The sequence below is a fragment of the Podarcis bocagei genome (genome assembly GCF_964188305.1).
Source record: "Podarcis bocagei genome assembly, chromosome: 8".
NCBI lineage: Eukaryota > Metazoa > Chordata > Lepidosauria > Squamata > Lacertidae > Podarcis > Podarcis bocagei.
Window position 1 is genome coordinate 86713090 of NC_138133.1, and position 26751 is coordinate 86739840.

General features: G+C 41.6%; 1 protein-coding gene across 10 annotated transcripts in view; it reads right to left on the minus strand.

The window, feature by feature from the left end:
* PTK2 (protein tyrosine kinase 2) overlaps window positions 1–26751 on the minus strand; it is a 206681-nt gene that overhangs the window by 94479 nt on the left and 85451 nt on the right. For all 10 annotated transcript variants that reach the window (XM_081204424.1, XM_081204417.1, XM_081204426.1 and 7 more), the window contains 3 exons: window positions 17072–17298; window positions 13031–13197; window positions 5363–5450 (listed from right to left, as the gene is read on the minus strand). In XM_081204424.1, the coding sequence (XP_081060550.1) occupies window positions 5363–5450; window positions 13031–13197; window positions 17072–17266 (450 nt within the window). In that variant the 5' untranslated portion in view covers window positions 17267–17298. The remainder of the gene's footprint in view (window positions 1–5362; window positions 5451–13030; window positions 13198–17071; window positions 17299–26751) is intronic.

A 26751-nucleotide genomic window follows, 5' to 3' on the forward strand; every position in this document is an offset into this window, starting at 1 on the left:
TCACAGTAGGAAACCAATCATGCATTAATTAAACAGCAAGCAATCCAAAGGCACCAAGATGAGTCTCGGGATAAGGTTGCAAGACATTAATCTGAGGTTGTTTTTTATCTCCCCCACCTGGGCATAGGGGTGCTAACAGTGCAGAGTTAAATACTATGTTTTCTTCAGACGTCTCCTTTCTGAACGCACATGTACAAAGTTGTTCATAACATCATGAGACAGATGGAGAGAGCAGGTGTGCGTGTGCAGGTTGGTAGTTCAACTCACCATGGGGATGCTAATCTCCATGGTAAGTGTAGCATTTAAAACAGCCCCCAGAATGTTACTGTAGAAACAAAGACATGTAAAGCTGGTCCAAGTGAATGTCATTTTCTGTGCCCACTGAAAATCCAGAGGGTTACTAGGGAAGGAACAGAGCTTCCTCTACCCTCCACTACTAAACAAACAAAACATTATTCAATCTAGTATATCTTCAAGGCTTCCTTACAAGCACTGTCAGCAATGAAGACGACTGACTTAGGTATATAAAAGCATGGATTTCAAGCCACTGTTGAACCCATGCACAGAATGTGACCTCTAAATAAGCCATTATTTAAAGCAACCTTGTGTTTCAGAACTTGCCTGGTAGCCATAGTAGATAAGGCACTGCATGCAGGCAAGCAAAGTGGCTAAAGACTGATAGAGCACTCTGTCCCTTCTCCGCATCTGTTAAAGAAGTAAAGTAGGCTGTCGGAGGATGAAACCCTCTACATCCCATTTGTTGTAAGTTTCTTATCCTGTGGGATCATCATGGCTTCTACAATGTTGAACGGTAAAAAGTGGTTACTACTCTGCTTTATTTATAGAAGTCCTCCCTTCCCTTTTGGCCAGCTTTACAACGGACAAATCATTAAACAAGACTTCCATGCTCCAAAGAAAATACACACTGGTGTTTTTTTCTTTCTTTACAGCTTTTAAAAGCAAAGCTTTGCATTAGGGTAACGCTCAGCTGCCATCTGCCCTCAGCTGCTGCTCTGCCTTATCAAAAAGGTCACAGTTGCTACATTAATGCAAGTTGATCTTTGACATCCTGCACTAATTACACAGGCTCCCTTATTTCTATGGTAATAATAAGGACATTAGTGACTGGGGGAAGGGAACTGCTTGCCAACAGGGCATTGTGCAAGGCAGAATGACTTTAAAATTACCCCTTCTGTCATGGTGGACAGATCCCCCAGCTGTCTTTGTATATGCTCCCACTTCCGATTTTGTTGGCAAAATCAAACTATACACTTGGGAACCTTTATAATATTGGAAGCAATGCAAGTCTTTTAGTACAAATGATCACTTTAAGTAATTAGGCGTACTATCTTACTAATTTTAATTTTACCGGGAGGAGGAAACTGGAATGTTTTGTAAATATATTTTGCCATATGGAAAGATCACCACCTGGTAAGATATAGGTTTACAAGACTTCATAGATTTGCATGGCTCAGAGAACAGTAAAGATTATCTACCACCAGAGACGGATGGGTCTGCATCATTTTTCCTGACTGCTCTTAAAAGAGTTTCCTTTTGACCTAGCTAACTGTCTGTCATTGTACTAGTTGGTCTCTGGAATAGAAAAATGTCCTGAGAGAGAGATGACCACACCTACATGTATCTTCCATTGACTAGAGCCTCAGCTGCTTTCTGTTATATTAGAGAGCTTGGAAGCAGCAGAAAATACAAAAGCAGAACACAAACTGAGGAAGACTTGAGCTACATGAGAAAATAGGCCACTTTGGGGTCTATTCTGTGGTGGCTTCCTATGACCACTTCTGGCATCATGAAAGAGTGGAGGGCCTATAAACATTGTGGCTCTAAGTCCTGGAAGATTCCACCTGGCCTGGGAGGGTGGGCCTCTGATTGACTCCAGCTACAAAAGCTGAGGCTGAAGAAGAGGCCAGAGACCATCTTGACTGTGTCTTAGCTCAGACCCAGGATACTGAGCCAGAGCTTCCACAACTGCCATCCTCCATGAACCACCACTGGCAAGATTGGCAGCAACATCAGCAGATACGTTCTATGCTTATGATAACATTTTATTCAAATATTTTATTTTCTTACTAATAATGCTGTTTTAAATGTGCATTTTATAGTTGACTTTCTTTAGCAATGTTTTCTTTTGGAATGTTTAAGACAGTGTTTCCCAACCGGTGTTCCGCGGCACACGAGTGTGCCGTGAGACATCGGCTGGTGTGCCGCGAGATGCCTGGAGGGAGGCGGGCGAGTCGGGCGGCGAGAGGCGGGGCGGCGGCGGCGAGGAGAGGCCGCGCCTCCTGCTGCTGCCTGGCGCTCCTCCTCGCAGCCGGCAGCGCTGCCTGGGCGCCTCCGTGCGACTCTGCCTCGCTGGGTTTGGTCTCCCAGCAGAGACGGGTCACACGCGCACCTCCCTCCCTCCCTCAGCCTGCGCGGAGGGAGAGCCAGAGAGAGGCATCGCTCCTGCGCGGCGGGAGAGGGAGCAGCCGGAGCGATGCCCCAAACGAAGGCATGGGACCGGAGGGGAAATCCTCTCCGAGGAGGAATGAGCGCAGCTGAGAGAAGCCTTTCGAGGAGCTGCCGTGTCCCCTGGAAACCCCCTTCCCAGCTCTGCCTGCCTGCCTGCCCAAAGCTTGGAGGTTCCCCGGCAAGGGGGAGGGGAAAAACTTTCACTTTTGTGCGTCCCTCCCGGCGTGACGCTGCGCGCTGACGTCACGGGGCGGGGCTTTAATGGTGGTGTGCCGCGAGATTTTTTTTCAGTAAACAGGTGTGCCGTTGCCCAAAAACGTTTGGGAAACACTGGTTTAAGATAAAATATTTGTTAATTTTGCTGTGTTAAATGTGCATTCTGCAGTTGACCGCCTTTGTAATGTTTTATTTTGAAATCTTTAAGATAATGTTTTAGATTCCTGCTAATTATGTTGCCTTGAAAGTATACTTTATTTGACTTTCTTCAGTATTGTTTGATATTTTTTCTTTAAAAGATAAACAGTATAGAAATGAAATGGATAATATTAACAAAAAACAACAACTTAAAGGGCTATGTCAGGATCTCTGACTATGAAAAACAAGTCCCAAAAGCTTCCTCCGGTCCTCCTGAAAAATCAACTTGTGCTGGCATTTCTGTATTCAAAAAACGATTCAAGTAATTCATGAGGCAAGGCACTAATCAGGCAATGCTTAAAGAAAAAAATCAGTGATTTGCTGGCAGAAGGAAAACATACCGACTGGCAAGAGCACAGTGAGCATGGCAAATACTAGCACACTCAATAATGCTTGAGACTAGCCTGGGAGCAATTCTACTGAACAGTGAACGGACCACAGATCTGTGACACTATCACATCACCGCCTTGGCAAGCACAAGCTCTATATGCATCCAAACTAGAGCTCCCCAAAGCAATTTTACACCCATCTTATCATCATAATACTCCAGTATGAATTATGCAACACTGTGCACTGGAAACAAATCGCTGGATTAAGCCTTCCACCACCTCACAATTGCTGTTATTATTCGTCACCCTTATCACGGGGAAAAAAGATAACTTCTGTTCGATGAACTTAAATTCTTTACAGTGGTACCTCAGGTTACATATGCTTCAGGTTACATACGCTTCAGGTTACAGACTCCGCTAACCCAGAAATAGTGCTTCAGGTTAAGAACTTTGCTTCAGGATGAGAACAGAATTTGGGCTGCGGCGGCGCGGCAGCAGCAGGAGGCCCCATTAGCTAAAGTGGTGCTTCAGGTTAAGAACAGTTTCAGATTAAGTACGGACCTCTGGAACGAATTAAGTACTTAACCCGAGGTACCACTGTACACCAGTATGTAGCATTAATATAGGGTGGCTATATTCCAAGGGGTAAAAATCTCGACAAAAAAAGTTATTGAGCCAAAACCAAAACCAGAGTCCAGGCCGCCACTGCCAGAGCCGGAACATATGTTCTACCACTACTCTGCTGCATATAAATCCCTGGCTGTAACTTTCTAATTAGGTTACTAACATGAATTTAGATAATTCTAAAGAAATCTCTGTCAAAGGAGTACAACAAATCCTGTACCGACAATGCATTCGGCAGCTCTTATATTGCATATGCAATTTAAGCAAATTTGCACACCTCTACTTATTTTGCATAATTGATTCCCACTTAAGATTTTACAGTAAATCTGTCAGTCATTGTGAAGAAAAGGGAGACTACATTGCACAATGAAACTCTGCTGTCTTCGCTAGCTAAAGAACTAAGAACTTCTTAGTCAGCCCCTTTCTACTTTCCGAGATTCCACCAGACTTTGCCCACTCACTTTTCAAGCTTATCTTCACAGCTGTAGTGACTAAAAGCCAAGATTTTTCAGGATGATGAATGAATTCTGCCCACAGCAACCAAGCCCTGTGCTTTTTGCTGTATTTCCATTGAACTATAGCTGTGCTTGCATGGAACTGCAGAATGCACACGTTTTCCTGGTCACAAAGAAAATTATTAGAAGAGTTCCAAGTAGATGAGGGTTGGAGATGGTTAGCTGGTTTAAGTTAATTGGATTTTGAAAAGAAGTTTATAGCAAGAAAGAAGGGAACCCTTTTTCTTTAAAGCTTTATGAGATATCCCTATGTTTTTTAATCCGTTTTTAATATGGGGAAACCCAGCCAGATGGACGGGGCATAAATAATAAATTATTATTATTATTTATTTATTTGGGGGAGGAAGTCCCACATTTATTACACAGATTTGTGTGAATCTCTAGAAGAATTGATGTATAGATAGAGAACAGCTGGAATTTGTGTATAACAGCTGGAATTTATTGGGGAAAGTTAGGTTCTGAAATAACTGCACACATATTAATCATGGTTTTTCATTATATGCCACCTTTCTTCCACAGCAAAACTTCGTCCAGGCACGGGTCAGACCCAGGATCTGAAAACCCTTCCAAAACATGTCTTCTTGCCACAGCTTTGGGCATTATTTATGGAAAGGCAGAATTTAACGAGAGTGAAATATCCCAGGGTACTTATACCACACTGCAAGTGTGTCTTAGACAAAAGTATTTCTGAATCTATCCCAATGCAGCATATGCATAAACTGGGGTCAGTGCGCAGAGGGGAAACCTAATCACTGCTATGTGCAAAATTTTCAAACTCCACACATACTATGAAAACTGGTGCCTTAAACTGGTTTTCTAGACTGGGGAGACATTAACTGTCACTTTAAACTGACAAAAGAGACTCAACCTTTCCCTCCAATTCTGATGTGTGCTTTCAAATAACATATACCACTACCATTTTTCTGTGCCTGCATCAACATGCTACTTATATAAACAAAGCAGACTTTCACAACTCCAAAAGCAAGTTTAAACAAAGCTGTATGTGTTTACCTGCTGATAGAAAAAATTTAACGTTGGCTTATCTTCAGTAAACTGGTTCAGAAATCCTTTCGGTAAGTATCGGATTCGAAGTTCATATCTACAAGGATAGAAAATGCAGAAAAATTATATGCTTTGTGTTTTGTAAGTTATGAGTCATCATCACATAATTTTTAAAAAAAATCTCTAACCGTTCTGTATAATATTTATTTAGATTTTATTTATTTAGAGCATTTGTACCCCACTCTTCATCCAAAAAGGCTCTCAGAGCAGCTTACATGAAATCAAAACAAAACACTCACTACCAGCAGGCATATATTCTACATATCCTGGAGGTAAAACAAGACAGATGAAATTAAGACTTGCAATGAGAGCCAAATATGTGAGAATTCATATGCACATCAAAAAGCAACAGGGAAACAATGCTTGATTTTTAAAGAGAGATGGGTGGGAATTTTAAAATTCCATGAAATGAAATGCTTATGCAAGGTGCTGTTGAAACCACTGAACTTCACAGCAATCGCCATTCATACAATTCTAATTTCTTATTAACACTGACACACAAACTGTATTACTGGCCTTCCGTAATTCACCATCATAACATAACTGGTTCATGATCTGTGCAGAAAGCTATGGACAAGATCCAAACAAGCTTCTCAATATAAAATGGAACTCTTCTCTCCAGGAATGCCAGCAGCTGCTGTGAAAAACTGGCAATATCTCTGTCCAAAATATGCAGCTCTTTTAGACATTGGCCCACTTCTAATATGCTTTACAAGTGCTACCCTCCTTTAGAACTATTATATCTTCCCTACAATAACATTAAATTTGATCCAAATATGAGTTAATTGCTATAAAATTATTGTGCATCCATCCTATTTCATTCTCTGCAAAATAATACTGTCAGCTTCTTCCTGTATCTATATTTTAATGGCACAAATTATAAGGAAACAGAAGTGCCAACAAGTCACTTTGTCCTCACAAGCAAAAAAAAAATGTCACAGTAAACCTCTTCCTATCTGATCTCACAAAGAAATCACCACCTTTCAATTCTGAATGTGTTTGTTACTGTGATTATCATCCCACTCTCCACGCTGTGTCAACATGAATCTAACTTCCAAGTCACAGCCTATGAAAGCATCGTTATCACCATGTTAAAACAATCAATTATACCTGAAGATAATCATCAGCTTAAGCAAGAGCTTTTAAATCCTGGGCTTCTACACAGGCTGCCTAAATCGAGATCTCTTGCAAGTTGTTTGCAGCTTCTTTTTCTTTTTAAAAACATCACCAGCTATTTCTAGAAAGCATTTTACAACAAGCAGATTCTTCTGCAGTTTTAAAACTAAAACTGTTCTGCAGTTTTAGAAGTAAACACTATTTTACCACTGCAACTGCTTTAGACTTTAAAATTCTAACTTCTCTGCCCCTAGATAATGCAAAGTAAGTTCCAGTGATTTAAAAACTGGAGATGAAAATTATTATAAGATTTCAAACATCAGCCTTTATACCTTTCAAAATGAAAAGGTTGATGAGACATGCCTAATACACCATGCAAACAAATCTTCAGCATAATAAAGTTTTGTAAATAAGAAAATGTTATCACAATGAACAGTCAGGGAGCAATTTCACTAGCATCCTTTGTGCTTATTTGGCAACTTTTTTTAAAAAAAGGAACCATTCCACTAAAAATAATGGTTTCAACTTTTTTTTGGAAGAAAAATGTTATCATATGCTGCTGTTCAGCACCTAAGCATGGAGACAGCGATTTGCATTATGTTTTTATTTCAGTTTAAATGCTTTGCTGGTAGTGCAGTTTCAGGCTGTGAGAAGTGCAACTGAGACATGATCCAGGTCTGCAATGGTCCACTGAAGTTAAAAAGAAGTGCCACACTCAAGGGGATCAGTGCTCTGATGCTGCTCTGAGACTTCTTGCAGCAGGATGTATAAGAGCAACCTAGCAATGAGCTACTTTTGGTCCTCATCATCCTCATTCTACAGAACCATACAGTGGTACCTCGGGTTACATACGCTTCAGGTTACAGACTCCGCTAACCCAGAAATAGTGCTTCAGGTTAAGAACTTTGCTCCAGGATGAGAACAGAAATTGTGCTCTGGCAGCGCGGCAGCAGCAGGAGGCCCCATTAGCTAAAGTGGTGCTTCAGGTTAAGAACAGTTTCAGGTTAAGTACGGACCTCCGGAACGAATTAAGTACTTAACCCGAGGTACCACTGTACTTTGCTTAATGTTGTTCATGTCAATTGTCTGTCAGCAGTTCTGTTAAGATGAGCTGAAAGGGTTTTTCAGACAACTTCCAGGAAAGCAAAAGACGTATTCGTTTTGACAGGATGCCAGACTGAGCTTCTAGACCATGGGTAGGGCAAACTAAGGCTCGGGGACCGGATCCAGCCCAATCGCCTTCTAAATCCGGCCCACGGACGGTCCGGGAATCAGCGTGTTTCTACATGAGTAGAATGTGTGCTTTTATTTAAAATGCACCTCTGGGTTATTTGTGGGGCATAGGAATTCGTTCAATTTTTTTTTTTTTCCAAAATAGTCCGGCCCCCCACAAGGTCTGAGGGACAGTGGGTCGGCCCCCTGCTGAAAAAGTTTCCTGGCCCCTGTTCTAGGCCAATGGTTTGCAAACTCTGTATCTTCAGGGAACCCTTTCTATATTGACTTGTCTGCCAAGGATGCCCTGCACATTGTCAAGGTCACTGTATCCTAGAACTCTCCAATCCACGCAGGGTGTTCACCGGGTTTTTTGGCCATTGTCTCTTGTAGATGGTGAATGCAGCACAGAAGTCATGCAAAGCTCCCTTGCTGCTACTCACTGATGACAGTGGCAGACAAGGTTTCGGGTATTACTGATCTTTCTCATTGAAAAATTCCTGATAAACTTTAGAGAAGCCCCAGAAGTCCCTGGGATAGAATTCAGAAATCAGTCTCATAGACCAAAACATTACTACAGTGGTACCCCGCAAGACGAACGCCTCGCGAGACGAAAAACTCGCAAAACGAAAGGTTTTTTCGTTTTCAAGTTGCCTCGCAAGACGAATCTCCCTATGGGCTTGCTTCGCAAAACGAAGCTTGCACCGGGGACAGCGGGTCTTCTCTTTTGAAGCAAGGGGCTGCGGGGAGATCGCTTCTCCCAGTGCTCCGAAGCAGGACGGGGGGCGGGAACACCTGCCCCAGCCGCCGGGCTCCGGAGCGCTGCTGCAAAGCCGGGCGGGGGGGGCGGGAACACCTGCCCCAGCCACCCCGCTTCGGAACGCTGCTCCGAAGCAGGGCGGGGGGCGGGAACACCTGCCCCAGCCGCCGGGCTCCAGAGCGCTGCTGCGAAGCCGGGCGGGGGGGCCGGAACACCTTCTGAAGGCGGGCGGGGGGCGAAAGTCTTTGTCCCCCCTGCCTGCCTTCCCAGGGGCTTTTAAATCGCCCCGGACAGCGGAGAAGTCCTCCGCTGTCCCGGGCGATTTTAAAATGCCGCCCGCCAGCATTTTAAGATCGCCCGGACAGCGGAGAAGTCCTCCGCTGTCCCGGGGTTTTTTAAAATGCTGGGGGTGGGAAGAAAAGCCCTTGTCCCCCCCCCCCCAGCCTTCAGAAGAGGTCCGGGGACAGACTGTCCCCGGACCTGGTCTGAAGGCGGTTTCCCTAGGAACGCATTAATTGATTTTCAATGCATTCCTATGGGAAACCGTGCATCGCAAGACGAAAAAACCGCAAGACGAAGAGACTTGCGGAACGAATTAATTTCGTCTTGCGAGGCACCACTGTACTTTTATTAATCATCACCATTATTACTAACTTGATTTTTATCCTACCCCTTCTTTAAAAAACACACCCATATTCATTCATATTCCATTACTGCACTTCTCAAAATGAGGACACTGAGCGAGTCCCAAGAATCAGAAGCCCAAATTGTGGGGTTTACATGTTGTCAGCACCAGCAGTAGAGCAGAACACAGATGCTCTCGGCAGCAAGTTGTCCGAGTGCTAAATACAGGAGCAGCCATGAATGAAGAACATGAACAGAAAGCAGCTGCAAGAGTGACTTGCACATTTCACTGGTCTGGTGCAGATCTAGTTCTCTGTTAACCACCGCTTGATTCTTCCATCTCTGGCTCTTTTACTATAGAAAAGCTCTGGAAAAGGTGACACAAATATGAATACCAGAATTAAGTTGTCACATCTTCTCATTCGCGCTGACAGAAACCTCCTTTTTACATTTTTTTTTAAAGTTAAAGCTATTTAAGGAGAATCCTCATTTATATATTATTACGCAGTAGAAAGCTATTAGATTCAAGCCCTCTTCCAGAATTCTTCTTCTACCCCACTAATCTAAATATTTTTACAAGCACTGTCATCCGATACTAAATGCTGTGTTTCATGTATTAAAAAAATATGACAGCAGTGGTTTCATTATTCCCAACAAACCTCCACAGATTAAGAGAGCAAGGCAGGCTGCACATCTTTGATAAAGCATGAAATTACACTCTGGAAAGATGATGAATAATTTATACAAACTCATGATGCTTTCATGAGGGATTTTATATGACCTGATCACCTAAACATCAGAACAATTATCTAACTTTGCTTTTAAAGGTTATTATCTTTGTTCTGCAATGCATTAAGACATGAGAGTACCAGTGAATACTATAAATGAAACTGGCACTTTTACGTTTCAGAACTAATTTTTCCAGCATAAATTACAGTCACACTGAATATAAGTATACTTTGAAAAAATGTCAAAGGTATAATTTTGTATGATTTTATGATAATTTACTTGGTGAAAAAAGAATCACACGTTCACTACAGAACACTGAAATAGAAATGTTAATGTGGAAAAATAAATGCTACATTTTATTCACTCAAAATTTTAAAAACCTTTTAATTTAATGTGAAGGGTTAAGACAAGCAAGTCTGTCCCAAGATAGTTCATACCCATGCTGCACTTTATTTGTTGCAATGCACTCAGCATCACAAGAAAAAAATGTTATAGGCTGTCAAACTGAATGCAAAGCCAGAGAGAGCCAAATCACACTGTAAAAATCAGAAGGCATTTTTCTAGTGCATGCAGCTCCTTGCTTGTAGCAAGAACTCCTAATGGGTGAGTCACTCATTAGATGAAGAGTCACTACTTTTGCAAACTAGCAATGATGTGACTATCATCAGAAGGGCCAGACACCAAACCAGGTCCGTTACAGAGCCTAGGAAAAAACAGTACTGCCATATTTGCTGTAACTTAATGAGGACCTAAGGGACACGGGTGGCGCTGTGGGTTAAACCACAGAGCCTAGGACTTGCCGATCAGAAGGTCGGCGGTTCGAATCCCCGTGACGGGGTGAGCTCCTGTTGCTCGGTCCCAGCTCCTGCCAACCTAGCAGTTCGAAAGCACGTCAAAGTGCAAGTAGATAAATAGGAACCGCTCCGGTGGGAAGGTAAACGGTGTTACCGTGCACTGCTCTGGTTCGCCAGAAGCGGCTTAATCATGCTGGACACATGACCCAGAAGCTGTACGCCGGCTCCCTCGGCCAATAAAGCGAGATGAGCGCCGCAACCCCAGAGTCGGTCACGACTGGACCTAATGGTCAGGGGTCCCTTTACCTTTTTAATGAGGACCTAGAGAAGCTGGAGCAGATTAGGCTCTGCCTGACACAAGTAGGGAGAACACACAAAAGAGTTCCCTGCAACTCTGCCACAATAATTAAGAGAGCCATCTTGCTCAAGGACCCACAGTAACTCAGCAATGCTTCTAACAGGAATGATAGTTTCCACAAATGTCCAATGCCTGTCAACCTGCTAAGAAGTTCCAGAGAAAGCAAGAAATGAGGTTACAGAAGTCTTAATTGCCAAACGTACCACACTGAATGTGTGAATGCAGTTCCAGAACATTCATAAATGTTTCGCAACTTGCCCTGTTGCGTCTACTTGGAGCCACAGTGTCAGAGATAGTCAAAAGATCTTTCATTCTCAATAGGCAGCTGTAATAACTGTAGGGGTTACTTGTGCGCAAGTTGGTGCCACTCCTGGCTAGTTTGCCTTGTTAAACCTTTTCTGTCTGGACAGCCCTACACTTCGTGGCTGTTCAGTCGCTGGCAGAATCCGTCAGTGGGCGTTTCTTAAACCTTTTCCAGCATAAAAGTTGTTTGACTCCAAGTCTCCTCCTACTCTCCCTGCGCGGAAGTCTTCTGCGCAGGGAGGGCGTGGGTAGCGGAGGACCCGTGCTCTCCTCGCTGATCTCCGGTGAGGAGTCCTGGAGCCCCCTCGCCGATTCCCCCATCTGCCCCCCTTTATCCCTGGTGTTACGCTGATTTCCTTCCCCAGCTGGTGAGCCGCCTCTCCCCCTGCTGGGCCCTTCTCCAGCATCGTTTGAGAGCCTCGCCTCCGCCTCTGGCTCCGATGTCAGTTCCCTGACACCAGCATTTACAGGGACAAGCAAAACCAGGGTTCTATAGCCATAGAGTGTACTACTCTGAACCAGTGTTGCAACACTGTGCTAACAGGGAATTTTCAGCATCGCCCCCCCCAAATAATATTTTAAATATATTTAAACTACTTCTATGCTTCAATGACCTAAAGGGCACAGCTTACCACAACTAACACTGAGGAACTTGCAGCCGACTATCTCCAAACTGTGCTTCCACCACTTTCTCTCAAGCATTGGGAGAGGTAATATTGGCAGTTGTATTTCCTGTTTCATACCCACTATCCTCTTCCCCCTGCCTTTTCTAAGCTGAGCCATGGTGCTTCTAAGGGAGTGCACTTAACTCTCTTCCTTATACCAATTAGACCAGGCATAGGCAAACTTGGCCCTCCAGATGTTTTGGGACAACTCCCATCATCCCTAGCTAACAGGACCAGTGGTCAGGGATGATGGGAGCTATACAGTGGTACCTTGGGTTAAGTACTTAATTCATTCCGAAGGTCCGTTCTTAATCTGAAACTGTTCTTAACCTGAAGCACCACTTTAGCCAACGGGGCCTCCCGCTGCTGCCACGCCGCCGGAGCACGATTTCTGTTCTCATCCTGAAGCAAAGTTCTTAACCCGAGGTACTATTTCTGGGTTAGCGGAGTCTGTAACCTGAAGCGTATGTAACCTGAAGCGTTTGTAACCTGAGGTACCACTGTAGTCCCCAAACATCTGGAGGGCCGAGTTTGCCTATGCCTGAAGTAGACCCTACATGTCTGTCTCTAGGGCCTCTCACCACTCTTTTTTTCCATACTTGGTAACTGTTTCCCCCAACATCCAGCTCCTGAACTGCCTTTGATAGCCTCTCCTCCTTGCCTAGTCAGCAGGATCAATGCACAGCAAAGAAGCAATTCCATCCTTCCCCACCTCAAACTGCTAGGGCAGCAGATAAGTCATCTGGGACAGGCTTCATTTAAGCCAGCCAGCCACTGTTCTACTCTTCCTGTGTTTACATTTTTCATGTTTGTATTATTTTTTATTTTGCTTCCTGTACCTAGCAGGCCTCCCCCGTGCCCCCCACAACTGGAATGGGTTTCCACCGAAATATCTGATTTCACTGCATCATTTACTTTCTCATTTCCTAAACAAAAACATATCTGCTTGTTAATTTAACTGCTTCCACCTCTATGGAACTATGGAGCAGTACACAACATAGTTTTCAAAGTATCATGCATTTAACGAGTAGGAACGCTTCTAGGTTTTTGCCTTACTTCCATTCCTCCGGCGCGTGAGATAGTTCAAATTTCTCCCTCACGTTGGACACTCCCATGTCTGGATGAAGCCAGTGAACTTCCTCTGACTGCAGGTGACTGAGCCGTAAACCGTAACAGGCTACATTTTTTACTTTGTGACTATCTACTATCTTCTGGATTATGCCCTAAAAAAAGAGAAAGAATGCAATGATTTGTTTAATTTTTCTTAAAATTCATATATGGCTTTCTTGAATGAGCATGATATGGTCAGAAGGCACATGAGGACACCACCTTGCTGAACAGAAGCAGGCCTGTGTTCAGACAGTGCCTGGATGGGTGATCGCCTACGAACCACTTGCATGCTGCCTTGGGTTTCAGGACAGAAGAAAATGGGATATAAATGTAAAGAAAATAGTCTCCTGAGCATAAATTTTAAGAATTCACATTTTCTACATAAGATCAAATAATAGCATAGCAAGCATTTGTGTTTATTACGAGTTATTCCTTAATAAAATTGTTTATGGGTAATGAAATATTAGCTAGAAGTGTAGTATGTTTCTCCCAGCTTTTATACCTGTGTTTTAACTTTAAGTTGCAGTTAGTATTGTTTTCTTGTTATAGCTACGTTGATTTTGCTTTTATCCTGTATTTGAATTGTGTGTGTGTGCATGCATGCATGTGTGGTAAACAGCCCAGAAAACATAATGTTATAAAGCATATAAGTGCTGTAAATGTGAATAAATAATACATTTTAAAAGTTCTTGAGAGGCAACATGAATCACCACGGTGAAAGAACGGTCACTACTGAACAGTAACAGCTGCTTCAGATTTTCATACTGAACAGAACCATGCCTGCTGTTTGCCTTTCACTGGATACATTAAGACGGTGGTGAAATCTTTGTTTATCTAATTCCCATCACAGTCTAGCTCTACACTCAGGAGACAACCAGCAAGACTAGTGTGCCACTGAACTAAGAACCTGAACTGGAGTGCTTATATTTGTAGGTCTATCAATTCCACACAGCATTTCTTCTAGCCTGAAAACCTTGAGCACAATACGGTAAACACAGAAGAAGTTATTCACCTGCTTGCTGCCAGACAGTGTTGTTTAAGTGCAAGTTTTCCTAATGCAGCAACACACAGTTGTCCATAACTAGAGCTATGTGGGTCAGCACAAATTTCAGGCATTGAACCCTAAAGATCTATTTATGCATAGCTAAGTGTGAGCCTGACAGTCCCACTATGGGTACACTTCCAAGTCTCCCTCCCCCAATCGATGTATGAATAGAAGCAGCCATGGAATGCAATTCATTCATTTTTTCTGTGCTTTCTGAACTTGGCACAAAAAATGTCCACATAACATACAGACTTCTTTTCAGAAACCTCGCCAAGTAGGACAGTTTTGTTAACAATGAAAAAAGAAAGAAAAGCAGATGTAACTTAAGAATTGTAAATGGACAACCATTCTTTTAATTAAAAAAAGGGGAGGGTGGGCAAAACTAGCGTGGATTATTAATGAACAAGTCAATTTAAAAATAATAAAAACAAAAACCACTCACACTGGCGAGGTTTACAAACAACTAATAAAGGAAACGAAGTAATCTTTCAAGCTATAATTTTTAAGATAAACCCAACTGGGGGTTAAAATTACATGCTGGGTGAAGTAACTGATATGATCACAGGATCATAGCCTAAAAGATTAAGAAGCCTCCTAGGGCACCTGTTTCATTTACTTTATTTCAAGTGATCATGTAAACAATTGCATAGCTATTAACCAGCAGTTAGCTCAAAATAGCGAGAGCAGAAAGAACAATTCATATCCGTCAGCAGTCCAAGAGTCTGTGAGTCTGTGTCTGAGAGTGAGACTGCTATATGGTAGCTATCACCTAAAGAACATGTGTCAACAGTAAGTTACATCAATTCCCGAAGCCACTTCCCCATTCTTTTTCTCATTCTTTTTAAAAACCTTTTTGGAATGTTTGTGGAGGTACCTTAGAAAATTCCACTTAATACCACAAAATGTATATATAAAACCAAAACAAACGAACAAAATGAAAAGAACAATTTATCTGGTGACTAAAACACGGGAGCATTAGAAGAGTTCTACTGTCATCATTCTCATTTCCGAAGGTAGCCTTCCACTGCTGTTTGGCATGCAGGTGACCTTATGAGATTTATTGATATAAATAATGAAGGGGAACCAAGTATCACCAAAACTGTCTCATTTCATTTTACCCTCAATGACTTGCCTATGTTGGGTTACATGTTCTGGCAATGCTATGTCCCAATTTTTTTCAATACCGTTCCTTCTTTGTGGGCACAGAAAGGGCATGCCGCAGTCAGTAGCATTGCTAGTGATCCTCTATATTGAATTCCATGAACATTACCACTTCCAATCAAAAGGAGCGCTAAAGTCAGGTCTAAATGGGGGATCTGGTTGCTAATTTTGCTTAATTCAAAAAAATACCCCCTTTCATATTTTTTTTAAAGCTTTAGGGCAATCCTGTCACCCATTATTGCCTTATAAACATAGGCCCACTACTTGGTGGCCTGGTTTTCATGGCAACTTAAAGCAGTTAAACTCATTAAAGCAAAAATTAGCAATATTGCATCATAACGCATAGGGCTAAAATTGCAGGTCCTTTGCTCCTCCCCCTCTCCTGCTACTGTCATGCTGCTGGGAGATATGCGATGGTTTGGCTTAGCATTATGTCTGAATGTCCAGGACTGTGGTTTGCTTCTCTTCAAATAAACCTTGGTTTTGTTCTCGGCTTACAACTCAGGGTTTGTTTGGGGCAAACAAGCCACTGTCTCCTTTTCAAACATATTGCTAGGCCAAACTACAGTTTGCTCCAGGCCAGGAGATCTGACTTATGACTATCCAGATGCTGCTGAACATTTCCAACCATGCTGACTGGGGCTAAAGGGTACAGCAATCTGAAGTGGGTATGTAGGAACATTCTGTCATTTTAGTAGTCTGAAGTGGTGCAGCCCAGACACAGTTTGAGCACCTCAATGAGAAGTAGGCATAATCTTTGTGTGATGCAAGCAAAATACCTAGTAGTGTAAGAAACAGAAGCTTTAGTACTCCCCTGGGATGCCTTGCCTGTTATGGCAATAATTATGAGCTGATTACCTGTAAAAGAGCTTCAAGTATCTAAAACAAGCTCACAGGATGGGTCACAGTAATTTCAGAAATCAAAATTAAGTAAGTGCCTCATTTGCTTAGGTTCTCTTGGAGCTGTAAGTCTCAGAGTTAAAAGCAAGGTTGAAAAATGTATCTTTCAAACTCATATTGCAAACACACAGCATTTTCTAAGGGAATTCCTTCAAGATGAAAAAAGCATTACATCTGAACTATGTAAATCCCTTCCTAGTGCAGCATGAAACCAGAATGTGTGCTCTCTTTCAAATGAACCAATGGAATATTTAAAATTCTGAGACAAAAGGTCATTTGAAATGTAAAATGCTACTACCTGTGTTTGAAGTCTTTTCTGTTCCATCCTATTTTCTTTTAAGTTAGCCCAAGAGCAATACTTTAGTTTTTGTGGAAAATGTATTTGTCTGCAAACAACTAAAATAAAAATAGGCATACCATACCAAAGTTGGCATACCATGGCATACCATAAAGTCTTGGTTAGCCTGTTTAACCAAGAAAAATATTCTTTTTAAATATTATTTAATCATGTCAGTAGCTTAAAACAAAAAGATTGCAGGTGCAAATAAATATGAATAGCTGTAATGTGGTTCATGGGGATTAAAAAAAAAATGAGCAAAGGCATTAAATAGGTCAGCTAAAGCTACAAACCTAACCCCACTTACCTGGCAGTAACCCACATTGAATTCAACAGGATTTGCTTCTGAGTAGACATATTCCTCAAGAAAATTTCTAGAAATCAAAGCTTTGCCTGGAATGACTCACAGCATATGCTGAATAAAGACCTTCAAGTAAACACTTCAACATCTGTGTCCCTCAGCCTCAAGTTATTCACTTCACATTCTGAGAATGACCTTCAAAAAACCATCTCTAAAGAACTTCAAAATGTTAAATCAGCTTACCCAAACATCTGTAGCATCCCCGTGACGTATAATACTGGCCCATGTTGTTGGCTCACTGTTACTTTCAAAATAATGGAAAACCTTTAGGACTCGTTCCATTGCCCCAGGAGAACGCTCCAGCCCAGAATTGAGGTGCGTCTTTGTGCTTGAGCTTGGCGTGTGATTCAAGTTTGGGTCTAGGTAAGCTGCTGCCATGGTTTTGCTAGATGCTAGGTATCTGTCATATTCTGAAATGGGAGGAAGGAAAAAAGTAACATTTCAGACTTTACAAGTGATACGTAAACAAATTCTACAGTTAGTCAATGCCTTGGAATAATTGGTGTTCATTTTCCTAAGGAAAACCACCTCCAAAAGACACAAACCATTAAAAATAATCTATTCAAATGTATAGAGGGGGAAATTCCCATTCAAAAACATTTATCACCCTGTACAGTAATTTTTTTAAATCACTTGTATTTATAGATCACACTAACATAAAAAAATCATCTTCCTATGGCCCCAACAAAGTGTGTCTGGCTGTTAACCAGAAGGTTGGTGGTTCGAGCCCACCCAGGGACAGCTGTGGGCAGAATTCCAGCATTGCAGGGAGTTGGACAAGATGACCTTCGAGATCCCTTCCAATTCTATCATTCTATGTTTCTATGTAAGTTTTCTTTGAGCATCCAACTGTCTGAGAAATGGGAACTACAGAGCACAGGAATAAACAGCACAAAATAGTAAAGCAACTCTGCCCCTTTCTAGTAGGAAGTTTATTCTTCTTTGTGTTGCACCCCTGCAATGGAAAATTGGCACAGCATAATCAGTTTTTGGGCTTTTAAGGCCATTTGTTAGAGCAGGGGTAAAAATGGTACCTCTGGATGTGAACAGGATCCGTTCTGGGGCCCCATTCGCATCCTGAGTAGAACGCAACCCGCGTCTGCGGATCGCGATTTGCCGCTTCTGTGCAATGCGTGTGACGTCATTTTGAGCGTCTGCGCATGCACGAGCGGCGAAACCCGGAAGTAACGCATTCCGTTACTTCTGGGTCACTGTGGAGCATAACCTGAAAACGCTCAACCTGAAGCATATTTAACCCGAAGTATGACTGTAATCAAATGCAATCTAGTTTGTAGAACTTTAGAGCACCAAGATCCTGTAGACACTGCTGTTCAAAAACTAGGTATACAAAAGTGAATAGCTTTTCATCACTTATTTGAATTATTTCCTGCTCCCTTAGTCAAAATCCTGTTTGAAAAACTAGCTCTAACTTTCTAGCATCTGCATATTTCTAAAGTAGTCTTTCCACAGTCACCTTTACTGCAGTGAAGGTCTAAGTATGCTTGCAGAACTCTTTGCCTAAAAGCTACATCCAATGTAATACACTAGATTAATAGCCCATGCAGGGCTATATTACACTAGTATCACATTTTACAGCCTTCCAGGAAATGTTGGAACAGCAGCTGTAAACCCCAAAGTGACTTCAGAAGTGGAAGGCAATGATCATTACTAAGGCCTAATTCATATCAACTCTAAATGTTCTCAGTGGTGCCACTTCAAGCATAATTAAGACAGGATATGCTCATCCGAATAAATACAACCTTTGCCTTCTTCTGCCTGCGCCCTTTCCATGAGTCACATTTGGCGAAAGTGCTTGCTAAAATGCAATGCATTGTTAAGGCAACATTTTCTTGCTAAGCCACCAGGACAGGAGGTAAGAGAGCACTGCAGAAACTTTGAGCCATCTAGTTTTGGGTCATAACAAACTAAGCAGTCCTGTGATTTGCATATAGCTCATCCTGTCTTTTCCCTGCAATAAGGTATACAAGTGTGCTACAACACATTTGGGAAATAACTACTTCTAAGAAAGAGTAAACACAAGCATACCATGTTTCTACTACTACAAATGAAGTCTAGCTGCTCCAAGTAGAAGCAAACAGGATGCTACACATGCACATTACCGAAGTGTTCTTCAACCTTGGGCCCCAAATATTGTTGGACTGCAATGTCCATCTTCCCTGACCATTATCTAAGCAGGCTGGGGATTATGCAAATTGGAGGCCACACTTGGGGATCCAAGACTGAAGAAACAGTGTGTTACAACATGAGGTGTATGCAGTACAAGGAAGCAATTTGCTCCAGCTTCACAGTTGTGAAATTAAATATTGCCAATATTTATTGTGCCATATTTTCATATAACACAAGCAAGAAGGGATGGGGGAGGGGGTTAGAAATACCATATCCCTAGTTTTATTGTGGTTTTGTTAATTTATTAATCACCTTTCATATAAATTTCAAGGCAATAATGAAATAAAATACCTAAAAATAGGCTTCAAAACAATTTAAAAACTAATCAAAGATGATTTTAAAAAAATACAAATATAAACACTCAAGGCAGAGACGTATAATACAAAATAAAAACAATTTCCTCCCCAGCCAGTTGGGAAAGCCTCTCAAAACAAAAACATCTTAATTGTTTCTGGAAGCTACAAATAGTGGGTGCCTGTCTTATGTCAAAAGGAGATGCTAGTTCATGTTCTCGAAGCTACCAGCATGAGTTTGACCAAACTGTGGGAGGCAGTGGAAGATAGGAGTGCCTGGCGTGCTCTTGTCCATGGGGTCATGAAGAGTCGGACACGACTAAACAACAGTCCAAAAAAATTAGAATAATAGAATTGTAGAGCTGGAAGGGATCCCAAGGTTCACCTAGTCAAACGCCCTGCAAAGCAGGAATCTCAATGAAGGGATCCTTGACAGAGGACCATCCAAGTTCTGTTTAAAAACCTCCAAGGAAGAAGAGTCCACCACATTCCAAGGGAGTCTGGTCCACTGTTGAACAGTTCTTGCTGTCAGAAAATTCTTCCTGGTGTTTAGCTGGAATCTCCTTTCTTGTAATTTGAATCCATTGGTTTGGGTCCCACCCTCTGAAGCAGGAGAAAACAAGTTTGCTCCATCTTCCATGAGACAGCCCTCTAGATATTGAAGATGGCTATCATATCTACCCTCACTCTTTTCCCAGCTCCCTCAACCGTTCCTCCTAAATGCTTGGTTTCCAGACCCTTTATCACCTTGGTCGTTCTTCTCTGCACATGTTCCCAGCTTGTCAATATCCTTCTTAAAGTGTAGTGAAGCCACATAGGTATTTTAGCAACTTCAAGGGCAGTCTCTCCTAGAGAATGCAGTCTCCAAATACCCTGGTATATATAATTTTAATAGAAGTCATATAAGAAATCACTAAAGAAACATATTGTACCAGGAAAACAACTTGCCACTCACATGCTTGTCCAGGGCATTAACAACTACATTATGTACCACTTCATCCCAGTACTGAAGTCAGTATTCTTACTTAACAGAATTTATATACTGCTTAATCACCAAAACCTCCAAGTGATTTACAGTACCATCTCAGGTGTCTGATTTAAACCTTAAAATTGGGACGGTCTCATGCTGTTGATACTAGCCAGGGTAATGCAACACAGTATGCTAGCACAGCAAAAATATCAAAATTCAGTTGACTGAGTTCAGGGGAGATTCCTCTGATAGCCTACCTTCAAACTCCCCTTACTAGATCAAGATAATGTGGGAAATATTTATTTTTCAAATAAAAATGTAATAAATAAATCTATTTCAAGTAAAAATCTATCTGTTCATGTTAGGTGAGCAGGCAAGTAAAATATAAGACTATTTCTCAGAAATGGTTAGAGTTTTGAGACTGAAATATCCAGGAGAAAAACAAAGATTATCAATCCTGTGCTTGTATCTGAGATGAAAAATTGGGTTAGGATCCCTCCCCCTTGGTTCTTTCATTTCAAAACCAGAATCAACCTTCCGTTTTCTAGGCAATTAGCTGATATTAAGTTATTTTTCGGACGTGGGTGGCATTGTGATCTAAACCACTGAGCCTAAGGCTTGCCGATCGGAAGCTCGGCGGTTCGAATCCCTGCGACGGGGTGAGTTTCCGTTGTGCTGTCCCTGCTCCTGCCAACCTAGCAGTTCGAAAGCACGTCAAAGAGCAAGTAGATAAATAGATACCGCTCCGGCGGGAAGGTAAACGGTGTTTCCATGCGCTGCTCTGGTTTCAGTGTTCTGTTGCACCAGAAGTGGCTTAGTCATGCTGGCCACGTGACCCAGAAAAACTGTCTGCAGACAAATGTCGGCTCCCTTGGCCTGTAAAGCGAGATGAGCGCTGCAACCCCAGAGTCATCTGTGACTGGACTTAACTGTCAGGGGTCCTTTACCTTTAAGTTATTTTTATTTATTTATATTAGAACTTCTAACTTTTTCTAGCTGCTGCATGGAAATTCCATCCCCACCAAAAATCCTTCAAATATTATTAATCTTTTTTTTACTTTGTGCTTATTGAACAGCCAAGATACCCATACTGTCAGGAGCTGTTAAAAAAATCTTAACCTTTTAAACTGACTGTGCAAACCATTCACATTTACTGTCATAATTTTGATTTTCATTTCCATTTTTATTTAATACTTTAATTTACAAAAGCCAAATTATCTCAAGAGAGGGGGAAGGTTAAGGTCACTGGAAAAATAAGAAAGCAGCAGCTGCCTAAGGTAATTACAGGTTCCCCACCCACAACACAGGGTTTTTATTCCTTATTCTTTTTAAAATAAATTTTAAAATACAGTGGTACCTCGGGTTACAGACGCTTCAGGTTACAGACTCCGGTTACCCAGAAATAGTACCTCGGGTTAAGAACTTTGCTTCAGGATGAGAACAGAAATCATGCTCCGGCAGCGCAGAGGCAGGAGGAGGCCCCATTAGCTAAAGTGCTGCTTCAGGTTAAGAACAGTTTCAGGTTAAGAACGGACTTCCGGAACGAATTAAGTACTTAACCCAAGGTACCACTGTAACTTCTTCAGTTGACCAGCTAAAGTCACCAATGCTCCATTGTGCAATGAATGTGAAGCACTTGCTTAAACTTAGATTGAAGGCAACTTTAACAAGACCACAACAGCACAAATCCATTATTAAATCCATTCAACTCTGAAACTGATTTAAAACTGTATTAATTCAGACACATTCATTTCAGTATTTTTGCTGTTCTTATTGCTAAAGTAGGCTGTCTAACTGGCTCACATAACACCTTGGCTAAGCGTTACTGCTACCTGTACATTATTCACTAAACATACATTCTAAGAACTCACTTTTAGAACTCAGGAAGACTTCTGAGAAATGAACGTATAAATAATGTTGACATCGCTGGCCAAACACTTTAAAGGTAAAAAGGTAAAGTACCACTGGTCAAAGGCAACTATGGGGTGTGGCGCTCATCTTGCTTCAGGCCGAGGGAGCCGGCGTTTATCTGCAGACAGCTTTCCGGGTCATGTGGCCAGCATGACTAAACCGCCTCTGGCACAGAAACACTGTTTACTTTCCCGCCGCAGCGGAACCTAATTATCTACTTGCACTGGTGTGCTTTCAAACTGCTAGGTTGGCAGAAAACTGGGACAAAGCAATAGGAGCTCACCCCATCTCGCAGATTCAAACCGCTGACCTTCCAATCAGCAAGCCCAAGCCGCTCAGTGGTTTAGACCACAGCGCCACCCGCTGACTGGATTCATGCATAATCATGTACTAATGATTTCACAGATAGCTAACACTTAACTCCTCAAACTGACAATCAACCAGCATACCTCCAACTGCAGAGGAATCTCACAGGCCAAGCATGAACAATTCTTTTTTTATTGAGTTTAACCTAGTTTCCCCATCATCTCATATAATCTACAGAGCTATTCTAGCTGCTCCCCAAAGAGTTGGCACCAATTTCTATTTTCAGGTGATATTTGCTTCTAATCCTCCTCCTCTGTTAAAGGATTAAGCACTTCTGATTTGTTAACAGTTTCTTTACCATTTCTTATAAGCCATCCATCTAAAAGTGATTCAGGTTTTCTTTTGATTTACATCTTCATACCGCCTTCTATGCATCTCATGTGGTGATAGCCTATTTCTGTTCTGATAGACAAAGCACCATTATAAGCACCACCCTGTGTTCAACCTATCAGCAGTGGCTGTGATCCAGAGTGGCGAATTATGGCTTGATAAGAAGAGAGGTGTGTTCGTGCACAGCAATGTCTAATATCAAATGGCTTGTCTAAATCCAGAAAAGTTTTAAATATATAATTTGGGGGTTCAGTATGGAGAACTTTTGAAAAGTAATAAACAATAATTACCAGTTTGTGTGCCCCACTGTGATGCACTTGAGACTTTTATTTAATTTTAATTTTATTTGAACTAATATATGCTGCTATGTAGTCATTACAAAGGAACACACCATGAGAAACATAAAACTTTACAAAAATATTGTACTGATTTCTGGGTATGGAAACTGGTGGGGATAGGGATGGTGAAACTGCAGGCACGCAGGTTCTAGCATCCAAACAAGTCAAAATTCCCATCAAGTCATGATGTCACACAATATTTTTGGTGGACATTCCCATCTGTAGGATCTTGCAACACAGGAAATGGGTGTTTCCTGCCTCAGAGGCTACGAACACAATATACATTTAAAGCACATTTTCCCAACAAAAGAATCCTGGGAACTGTAATTTGTTGGTGGGGGGAATTTTTAGCTCTGTGGAGCTAAACTACATTTTCCAGGATTCTTGAGAGTAGTGCTTTAAATGGACAGCACATACAATACTAGTTACTGAATTTTTCGTTCCCCTGCTTACACTGGCTATCTATATCCAACCAATTTTCTTGCCTTGCCATGTCAGGATGACAAAAAATATCATTTGTGCGTTATCAAGGCCCTTGCAGAGGCAGAAAGTGGCCATCAATTAGACAGCACGCAAACTGACAAAAGCGATAGCTTAATAAATAAGGATACAAATTATTACCACCAGTGCCTATTTGTCACATCTATTTCCAAGTGGCTTTAGGAACTGCAGGAATAAATATGCATGTTCATTTTAAGAAGTGTTTCTCTGCATGCAAAAGGGAAAAGGTCATAGCCCTTGGAAACCTTGTAAGTGGAGACTGTTATTGTTGATTCCCTTTGTTAAAGAACTTCACTACATTTTCAAGTTTAAAAAAACAAGCTGAAATCTTAACAGCTTATAATTAATATTTGAAAAGAAGATTTTAAACCTTTGAGAACTGGAAGAAAAATCAAACTATAGCTACAGAAAACAAAAACTGGGGGATTAAAGTAACACTACTTTTTCATACACATATTAAAAGACATTCTCTGAAAAACAGCAAACAGATTGCTGATGTAACGGTAAAAATGCCTTTTTAAATCCAAACACACACCAGACACTTAAAATAGAGGCTTGTATTTCAATTTAGCCTATTTATAATCTTAGATCTTCACTGATAATCATGCATGCATGCAACGTCAGTAAGCAGCAGAAAAATACACTGTCACTCCGTACAGAAAAACTCTGCCAAGTTTGAAGCATTACCACTGGCCCAAGTGGTGTTTCCTAGCACTTAAACCTGCATCCAGATTCTGAGTTCTAAATCTCCATTCAGCTGCTCAGCTTGCTTACTTTAATTAAGAAATAAAATTGCAGCTTTTAGTGGTCTGGTTGTGGCCAGTCTATGATTTGGTCGATTGGAGCTATGCATCAACTTCACATACTCCTTTCTCCCAATCTGATTACTTAGAAACATAGGCAACTGCCTTATACTGAATCAGACCACTGGTCCATCTAGCTCAGTATGGTCAACCCTGATAGGAAAGCAGCTCTCCAAAAGTTTCAGGCAGTGGTAGTAACCAACCATGCCTAGAGAAAGCAGAAACTAAACCTTGGTGCTTCTGAAGGCAAAGTAGATAATTTACTACTGTGCTAGAGCCCTTTCCTTCATTTCATGATTTCTAATAACCAGTTGCTTGTCCAATTCAGATATTAATGCAAATAAGATATTAATAAGGTAAACTAGGAAGTACGACTAAGAATTACAGCAAACAGGTTTGGGCTGCGACATATGCACTGGGTGAGAGTCACACAATTTGTAGATATTTCACATTCGTATATTTACCTACATGGGTAAGACAAGACACATTAAGAACACACACACTGTTATGGAGAAACTGACATTAGAACTATACACCACACACTTTAAAAATAGTCCAAGGAGATGAACATGGTACATAAAATACAACATCGCCTCTCCCCCCCCCCTTTGTTCACTTTTTAAAAATACTGAATTCTTCAGATATATCAAAGAGCAACCCCTATTTGAAGAGTAAACACAAAGGGTCAGTAGGTAAATGCTTTCAATATACCATGTCTTACAAATAACAAACAGAAAAATCCTTCCAGTTAATCTATACAACATTTTCAAAAGCAAGCTGTTTTCAAGAGATAGGCAGAAGACAGAATTGGGATCCAAGATGACCTTAGCAGGTTGAAGAACTGGCCCCAAAATAACACTATGAAACTTCAAGAAGGACAAACGTTGGTTTCTATGCTTTGTCGGAAGGCACCAGCTGCACAAATATAAGATGGGGGACGTTTGGTTTGTCTGTAGTACATGTAAAAGGAATGTAGGGGTCTTGGAGGACCACAAGCTTAACATGAGATAACAGTGTGATGCAGCAGCAAAAAAACGCTAATGCTATTCTAGGCTTCAACAACAGAAGTATAGTGACCTGGTTAAGGGAAGTAATAGTCCTGCTCTGTTCTGCTTTGGTTAAACCACACCTGGAGTACTATGTCCAGTTCTGGGCACCACAATTTAAGAAGGATATTGACAAGCTGGAACATGTACAAGAGGAGGGAAACCAAGATGATCAAGGGTCTGGAAACCAAGCCTTATAAGGAACAGTTGAAGGAGTTGGGTGTGTTTAGCCTGAAAAAGAGGAGAGATGTTAGCCATCTTCAAATATCTAAAGAGCTGACATGGGAAAAGGAGGGCTCACATGGGAAATGGAGCAAGCTTGTTTTCTCCTGCTCTAGAGGATAGGACCTAAACTAACGGATTCAAGTTACAAGAAGGGAGATTCCAACTCAAGAACAAGAAGAACTTTCTGACAGTGAGAGCTGTTCAGCAGTGGAACGGACTCACATGGAAGGTGGTGGATTCTCCTTCAATTGGAGGTTTTTAAGCAGATGTTAGATAGAAAACTGCCATGGATGACTTAGCTGAGATTCCTGCATTGCAGGGGTTGGACAAGAGGACCCTCAAAATCTCTTCCAACTCTCCAATTCTGTGATTCTACAATCATGCTATATTACTTCGCAAAGATCTAGCTTCACCAAGCATCCCAAACAGTGCTTCCATCTAGGAGGACAATGCACCTTGGCCTTTCCCCTCTGATCAGAAATGTATGACTAAAGGATTGTCATTAATGAACACAGTCCCCACAGATCTATGGGGTCATTTCCAAATAGTGAGTTAGGAGACAACAAAGGGGAAACTATGACTAATAGTTTCTGAAAAGAATCACTAAGATAAGAGTGAATGATTCTGAAATGAGCTAGCTGTAAGAAACCATAGTCTACATAAGAACTAAAATACCCAGCAGATGAAGTTAGACAACAGATCAACAGAGCCAGACTGATACCCAGAGAGAACTTGCTGCAAGACAGACCCAAAAAAGAAAATAACAGAACACCTCTAGTCATCACATACAGCTCCCAAGTTAAAACAGTACAACGCATCATCAGAGATCTACAACCTCTCCTGGACAATGACAGTTCTCTTTCTCAAGCTCTGGGAGGAAGACCTTTCATTGC